This window comes from Saccostrea cucullata, unplaced genomic scaffold (genome assembly GCF_032062105.1).
Source record: "Saccostrea cucullata isolate Sc308-1 unplaced genomic scaffold, CSIRO_AGI_Scuc_v1 ctg2918, whole genome shotgun sequence".
In the NCBI taxonomy this organism is placed as follows: domain Eukaryota; kingdom Metazoa; phylum Mollusca; class Bivalvia; order Ostreida; family Ostreidae; genus Saccostrea; species Saccostrea cuccullata.
This window is the reverse complement of record NW_026934697.1, coordinates 53356-62179: the sequence shown is the minus strand read 5'-3', so window position 1 is coordinate 62179 and position 8824 is coordinate 53356. Positions and strand designations below refer to the sequence as shown.

The following is an 8824-nucleotide window of genomic DNA, read 5'->3' as shown; positions in this document are numbered from 1 at the left end:
CCAAGGGAAAATTTGTGCTATCCATCCCTCTGAAATTTCTTCTCAAGTGTATCAAAAACCAATTTTAATTTGCCGTAAAATGCTTATCCTTTAGTAAAATTGTGACGTCACCAGGATTATATCTCATTTTGACAGTATTGTCTTACTACAAATACTATAATACGACTTAGAGAATTATTTCTTTCCAAGGCATGTATTATCTATGAAAGGGGAGTGCCAGGTATTCCAACCTTCAGAAATAATAATTTATTTCAGTATAATAAAAAGCTCATTCACTGGTTGTGAGTAGAATAGCTCTTTCATCAAATCCTTAAGGAGAAACATTCCCCTCGGGATTCCCTCTGGGAATAGTCCCTGTCGCATGTTTGAGAAACGAGCATTCCATATCAAACCCAATGGGTAAATAATTCCTATTTGGCTTTAGCAAGCAGCTCCGTAGTATTTTTAAGGTCACTCAATGAAGACGCATTCAAAAGAAAATACATGATTCTAAAATTAAAACAATCTTAGATTTGTCCGACTCTACAAATATAAAACTTATACACATACTACTTGGAATATGCATTTTAAAAGAACTAAACAATATACTTCCTCTTAGATGGATTAAATTCAATATGGCCCTTCAATTTTTTTTTATTATTCTAATAACCCTATATTTTTTTTAGATTTCCGGTTTGATAATATACTTATATACCATATAGGAATAACTAATGACTGACAAAAAAGACAGTGGAAAACAAAAATCTCCATTATAATGCCACATGGACTTTGAAGAAACATTCTCTTTAGAGTTCAATGAGGCGCAATGTTGATATTAAAGTTTCTAAGTGACCCTTAAAAATATTAAAGAAAGGACATTTTATTTTAGTCTTATGCAAGACAGAAAACGTAAAGAAAAAGATGAATATAATTTTCTGATGTACCTTTTGGGTTTAAAGGATGTTCTATTGTTGAACAAGGAATGCGAAAGATTTTTTGAAGGCATTGACGTGTTATTTGATGTAATGAGCAATGACGTCAACGGTAAACTTGATGATGATGATAACGTTGATGTAGCTGTTAATTGCTTAGCAAAGCCAGAACATTCTGCATCTGAAGAGAAAGAAACTCGCATTAATCAAGCATATTCTTTATGGTATTTTATACAACAAACATCAGAATGCTCAGTCGAATTTAAGGCTTTCAGTTTTGTGAAGGGTTGATGATGCAGCTGCATTTTAGCATACTTGAAAAAAATAAATTGAAGGAGTTAAGAGTACCATTCCCTTTAAGCATTTAGTCACGGAAAGAAAATGAGTACCAACACTCTCTGGTATATATTTAATTAGAGTACTTGCAATTGTACGATTCTTCCGAGGGATAAGAGTTAGGACAAGGTTGTTTAAATTGACTGCAGTCAAACAGAAAGCTGCTTCTAATGCTTTTGTATCCTTCATCATAATAAGCACACTTTCCTCCTGAAAAACAAAAATCCCTTCCTTGATAAAACAGCCCTTAAATATTTTCTTGTTGACATTTTTTTTCCCCAAAATTATGTTGCATTCTATGTAATATGTTATAACAAAAACCTTTTTACATAGTACGTAATACTTTCACTTAAGTATATTTTTGTATGTTAATGAACAAACAGCTTTGTCATCAATATATTTTAATGAAATTTCAATAGAAAATTTACATGATAGAATTTTTACCGATTATTTTTATCGGAGATGCACACACCTCCAACATTGACGTCCTTTGGCTGTTTAAAACACAGTGGTATTTAAAACCTTTGCAATCGTTTATTATAAGGTGACATTGCTTTTTAGCTGCTCTTTGTTCCCATTCTAGTTTTGTTGCAGGACATCTATTCACGAGTTTTTGGGTTTGAGCGGAGATATCGCAAGGTAGTGAAAAGCTGGTTACAAATCCTCTCTGAAATTTTTTGAACACTTTTCAGTATCTGACATATATATATATCTTCTAAAGCTATGTTTAATGCGCAGAAAAATTACAACTGTGACAATGAAATGAAGGCATACAATTTATTAAGCTTGAGAGAAAAACTGTTACAAGTTTCTTGGAGTGGATTAAGCAACTGTCCAAAATCAGTGCAACTGACAAACAGCCGCCATGGAAAATGATTAATTTTATACTGTTTTATGTCCAATTCGAGAATTTTTTGTTCATGTATAAACATCACCGTATGCTACTAAAGGGCTTCAAATTTAGACCTAAATCAGTACTTAGGGGTATTGAACAGTTACATGTAGTGTTCTCTATATATAGCTATCGTGCCAACGCCTACCGTGACACGGGACATACGTGTACGTTTTTAACGTTATATCAGAAGGACTTGTGACTTTCAGTTCTAGTGCCAAATGCTTGGCTATCTATGTTTACGTCTTAGGTTTGACGCGGCGCGGCGGCGAAAGGGAATCGAACCCAGGCCTCCCGATCACGAAGCGAACGCTCTACCACACGGCTAATGTGACCGGTCCAAGGAATACGAGCATTGCGAATAAGAAAATAGTTCCACATTAAAAATACTTTTAAGAAATAATATTTTTGACAATAGACCACAATTGCTCTTTGGTCAACATTGCTCTGTCATTCTTATCCATTCATAAGCATTTTTTTTATTTTAATGATAATGCCGATTCTGCATGTATTCTAATTCTAAGACACGACACCCCCACCCCCCACCCCCAAAAAAAGGCGTCATCAGTGTGATGAGAAAAGATGAAGATATTTTGCTGATTGTTGAACAACCAATAAACGCTTATTGCTGCAATTAATTTAGACAATAAAACAATGTGACTTATGATCAGATGTACTGTTTGATTTAACCGAAATTGTACAGTTCCTAACAAAAAATATTATAGTTAACTATAGTGTCAAAGTGATCACTGTGGTAAATCAAAGTTTTCAAAGTTATTACTATATAGTAAATCAGTCTTTCCATTATTAATCAAATTTTCCATAGTGATCACCATTGTAAATCAAAGTTTTCATAGATATCACTATAGTAAATCAAACTGTCAAAATGTTCATTATAGTAAATCTAGGTCTTCGTAGTGTCAGCAATCGTAATATTTAACTGTAAATAACCATAGCAAACGAATGTTAACTATAGTATTTAGGATGTTTTTATACAGATAGCAAAACGTCTAGCTGTTGTGTTCATGAAAACTAATATGTGTGCACCTGACTCAGGCTGACTAAATATTACAGCGGGCATTGCTCTTGGGTATCCAATATGTGTAAAACCTTACATAAGATCTCCAAACTGTAGCAGAAGTTGTCTAATGCATTGATTAATATACATGCAACATTAATTTTTGTGTCAGGTTGTGTTGATTTTTATATGCTTAATTGTTCAAGCTTTGCTTATTTTTGTCTTTTAGGAAAGTTGAACATGTGCATTGGTGCAGTGAATGATTCATTAATTAGCTTGATAAGTTGACTTTTAAAAGAGCAATGTTAAGAGTGGATCCCTATTATTGCAAATTGTTGGCACGTTGAGTATTTTAAGGACGTGGATGTGTGTTGATGTATCTAATTTTCCTTTAACACAAAGCTGTGTAATATATTTATTTAAAATTGTGGTTTAAATAACATTTTGCTGCATTTTTAATTAGTCAATCAGTCTCAAAATTTTAAAATGATAAACTTTAAAAATGAATTGTGCCAGGAAAGATGACATAATTCGTGATAAACAAACGAGTCTTTTTTTTATATAAATACACCAGTTTCACCAGTTATCAACATAAGAATGGAAATCACCTATCTTATTGTATGCTCATGACATTTCGGTGTTTCCGAGCAATATATTAAAGAAGATAATAGAAAATAGCATGCCTGGTGAAACTTTTGACACGTTATACTCCTATTTCATCTGTGACCAACTTTTTGTTTCAATTTAATACTTGTGTTTAAATCTGCAACTAATTTTGTTGTACTATTTGTATTCGAATCGGATAGAATACCCCATGCTTACACTTAGATATTATACATGTATTATGTATGATATTTTGCTTGTATGGGCTTGAATATTTATGTCAGTTCTTTCCTATCTATTTTATAAGATGGAAGATGGTTATTGTGAATCCAAATATATATTTGAAAAACAAATCTTCCTGGTATAGCTCCATGAATTTAATATTAGTTAAATTTTAGCATCTCAAGGAATGCTGTTCACATTATTCATGAGTAGATGGGGACGATGTAATCGTTTTATAACATTTCCATCATGTTCTGTCAACAATTAATTTCCATATAAGTATTTATGTGTGCCCGAAACATTCCTAATACATGTACGAGCGTTCAATATAGAACGCCCTGTTGTGAACAAAAAGATCTTCTGGTCAAATTCTCAGATTTAATTAATGAAATGAAGTGGAATTAAGTAAGATGTGTCTATTCTTAGACAAAAGTGAAATTATATATCGAAGATTTACATGTAGTATGTATTAGACTCATTAAAACCTAAATAAGCAAATCATAACGCTCGGTAGGGTCATGGGAATTATGCGATATTGAACACTTACAGGACAGGCGTTAATTTGAATACCAATACCAAAATAAATCATTATAGTGAGGTTATTTTTAGTTGACTTTTATTCTAAAATATGAGGAAATGTCTTAGATATATGATAAAGGAGGTATTGAACTTATATTGGTAAATATTGGCACTCGTTAGCTGTACAAATGCACTCGCAAGCAACTGGTGCCAATATTCACCAATATAAGTTCAATAAACCTACATTATAATGTGTTTTTTTTCTCAAATTATTGAGAGCAGCATACCCTTAAAGTTAGATTAACTGGAGTAACAGATTATATTTACCATCCTTGTATGGAAAATTTGAAAAATTGTTAAATTATTTTAAGGACAAATGATACAAACAAACTTTTGTCAAAGAATTCGAAAATAACAACTTGGGTCCTGTTCAAATGAATAAAATTAATAACTTTCACCGCAAAGTTTTTATATATTTTTATCCAAATTTGCACAAAAATCGAATTTAAAGTGATAAAATATTTGTATAGATTAATAATGATGGCTTCAGAACTTTTGAACATCACAGAATGTTTACAAGTTCTTTACATGTATATTCTAGAAATTTATTATTTGTAACATTTGCAATGAAATTAGGGTAAAAAATATATACCAATCCAGGCATCCATTTTTTGTTTGTATCATCTGTCCTTAAGGACATTTTTTGACAAATTGCAAGCGTCCAAGATGAAATTTAAATTAAATTAAAAAATCAATTTCATACAACATGATTGTAAAGATCTAGATAAGATTGACGCAAAAAGGTAAACTGGATACTTACGATTACAATATTCATGATTAAAACATATTTTGAAATTGTAAATAAAATAATATATCTACTTTGCCTGCGAAAATAACTTGCTGTTGATTCTGAATTGTGAAAAATATAGAACTTTTAGCTGTTTATGAACAAGCAAGACAAGAAATATAAAATACTAATGCATACAATGTGACATTACAACGTTTCTCTGAATATTATTAGGTACATGTGATTTATTAACTCTGTGGCATCCTTTGTACTTTGGAAATTGTAGAATTAATCTACTGTCTTTGCATAAGGGTAAACAGTAGTACTATTTCATTTATCAACATAACTTAGATATACAGTTTGATACTTTATTCTAAAAATGTGCTGTAGATTATTTAGTATACAAATTTCTTTCCTGTGTTCTTTGCAATTGTATTTATTAATTTGGAAATACAGATTCATTCTATGCATATGTAATTTGAAAAGTGTATAAGTTTACAAATAGTTTAATTAATCAATTCCCATCAGCACTTTCAGTATAAACAGTTTATTAGCGTGAAGTTTCTTAGAAAATCAGATAAATAGATTAATTTGAGTAAGATTATTGTTGCCCAATATCACTGAATATAAAGGGTTTATTTAAAGCAATATGTGTCTATTAGCAATAGGATTAATTGACCCAGATCATTTTTTTTTTCATCATTGCAATTGATATTTAAAAAACGAAATGGGTACAAATGTAAGTCATTTAAATGTCTTTAGGGATAAGCTGATCTTTTGGAGCGTATGATAAACATAGTATATTAGCATGTATGTAGTTTTTGAAGGAAAATGTATTTCAAAGCAAGCAAAGATTTTATTTAAAACAAGATGTGCTTGTGAAACACTGATGCCTCCTTATGCAAACATAGCGAAGATTATAATTTTTTTTAATGGATTTAATATATTGGTACCAAAAGTAGGGTATTCTAGCTGAAAAAAATTGTGAAATATGAAAGTACTAGTAGGCCACAAAAATAGATATGTGAAATATGCAAGCCCTAAAGATATGGCCAAGATTAAACATTTTAAAAAGTAGGTCAGACTCGAAGATCAAGATCAAATGGTCAAAGGTCTTAATATCAAATGGAAATTCTTGTCAAAAGGATTGAAAATGTTAAGTATGAAAGCAATAGCCCTTACCCTTTCAAAGTAATAGTCAAGGTTTGCTTTTTAAATGTGGGTAAACTTCGAGGTCAAGGTCAAAGTGTAAAATTTGGTATCTAATGAAGGGTCTTCTCACTAGGATTACATATGTGAAATATGAAAGCCATATCCCTTAGCGTTCAAAAGTTATGGCCATGGTTAAAGTTTTTTCATAAGTACGGAAACCTCCTAGTTCAAGGTCAAAAGGTCAAGGTTGTTGGTATCCAACAAAAAGGTCTTTCTACCAAATATAATATTTGATAAGTATTAATGTCCTGATATCTTCCGTTCAAAAGATATGGCCAAAGTAAAAGTATTGATTTTTTGTGTAAAAGTGGGTCAAATTCCAAGGTCAAAAGGTCTAATTCGGTGGTACCCAAAGAAAGGTCTTGTCACAAGTCATAGATATGTGAAAAAAGAAAGTCATAGCTCTACTTAATCAAAACTCATGGGCAAGGTGAAAGTTTTTGCGGCCAAACGGACAGCTAGACAGACAGATGGGTTGACATGTCGACAAAAACTATATACCCCCGAAGCTTCGTTTACGGGGGCATAAAAATGCTATAAATATATTGATGGCTATTATTACATTTTGTATACAACAAGGGTTCATTACATTAAGAATTTTAGCAAGAGGAAATTGGAATTAATGTTCACACTTTTCTTCCAATTCTGCAAACAGCCTTAAGCTTTAAACTCGCTAAATGTGTCTTACCATGCCGATTGTGTCGAGCTCTATATCAAAAACCAAGAGTTAAGAGTAACATTTCAAATAAGTACCTTTGAACTTTAATGTTCTAATGAGTCACTTCATATTTCTAAACTTGAAGCCGGTTACAAGAAAAGAACCAAAAACCTTTTTTTTCTAATTATTTATTACGTTCGACCCCCATTTTATGAGTGGATGCTTTTACTGTTTTCTTTTTTACTTTATTTGACTACTAAATATACTAATGAGCATAAAAAAAATAATCTTCTTGATGTGATTTTTTTTTTATCTTGGTATGAATAAATTGTACATCGGATTTTCTAAAGTGAAAGAAAAAACTTACCCAAGGAATAAGGAGTGCTGAACAAATACCTTGTATTAACAGAGCATTCTGAAATGGAGGAAAACTTCATAAAGATTATCATTTGGTTGTTAGACTCATATACACATAAATATACACTATACACATAAATATTTTGTAATCTTCCAATGGAGTTCAGATATGTTCCTGAGAATTTCAAATACATGTTCAAATTTACATATCTATTTGCACAAACACAATCACAATAAACAGCAAACGACCATCATATTAGGATCATCAATTTGCCATACATAAAGTCCATATAGTCTTTTGAAATATCATTATAATAGGGGAGATATTGATCACGTATTTCTATACTGTTTATAAATAAAAAAAAATGTTTACTTTAGATCCTATTTTATGACCCAATTCCAATGAAAAAAGATAACTGATTTTTTTTTTCTTGAAAAAAAAAGGGTTTACCTCTTTACTTGAAGAGGTATATAAACCCTTCTCTAATCTACAGATCAGATAAACACACGTTATTGTCTAATATGTATCCTAATGAAATGGTAATTAAAAAAGATTGACAATCTGTAACGTCCGAACCCTTGCTTTTTTTTTACTTTTGGACCTATAGATCCAACACGTTTACTTTTGTAAATCTGTAAGCATTTTTTTTTTAAATCTCATTTTCAATATGTTTTGAGAGGTTGAGGACAAATTTTACAAATACGTAAAGCCAATTACATTTGTCTTGATAAACTGCAACCCATTTAATTTCTTAGCTGTTTAAATAATATATATATTTTTTCAAATATATTGAATAACTTCAAATTTTGGAATGAATGAACACTGACAAGAAAAGAATAGTTTTACTTTCGGTTTAAGATTCGGGTTACTTGTACTTTAAATTCTACTTGTTATCATAATATCAATAAACATTTAAATCCTAGGTATTATCTTAAATCTTTTGAACTCTGACGTTTTAAAAATCCTAGCATGTACATACTAAATAAAACATGTCCTGGCACGTTTCCAAACAGGAAATAAGTGGACCTTTTTATGGATTTTCCATAATCTCGTTTTTTTTCTAATTTCGAACTTTTAAGTAACAGCCGTATTTCCGGAAAAATAAATAAAACAACAGAACACAAGGAATTGTAGAGGGAATGCAAAAGCTACGATATCCCCCCCCCCCCCCAATATATTCTTGTATAAAATTTGAAATTAAAATGATAACTTACGTGCAAACAAGCGATGTCCAAAGAAATTGGTGATAACAAACTCCTTATTCATGCAGGTAGGATATTGACACAAAACCAGATAAACAAAATAAAG

At 31.0% G+C, this 8824-nt stretch overlaps 1 protein-coding gene across 1 annotated transcript; it reads right to left on the bottom strand.

The window, feature by feature from the left end:
- Nucleotides 1-441: 441 nt before the first annotated feature.
- LOC134241198 (uncharacterized) lies at nt 442-8570 on the bottom strand. Its single transcript, XM_062723271.1, has 6 exons — nt 8496-8570; nt 7526-7573; nt 7189-7208; nt 1692-1914; nt 1338-1457; nt 442-1092 (listed from the first exon to the last, which is right to left on the bottom strand). Exons 3-6 carry the CDS (start codon nt 7189-7191, stop codon nt 860-862), a joined length of 579 nt encoding a protein of 192 aa, XP_062579255.1. The 5' UTR covers nt 7192-7208; nt 7526-7573; nt 8496-8570; the 3' UTR covers nt 442-859.
- Nucleotides 8571-8824: the final 254 nt, after the last annotated feature.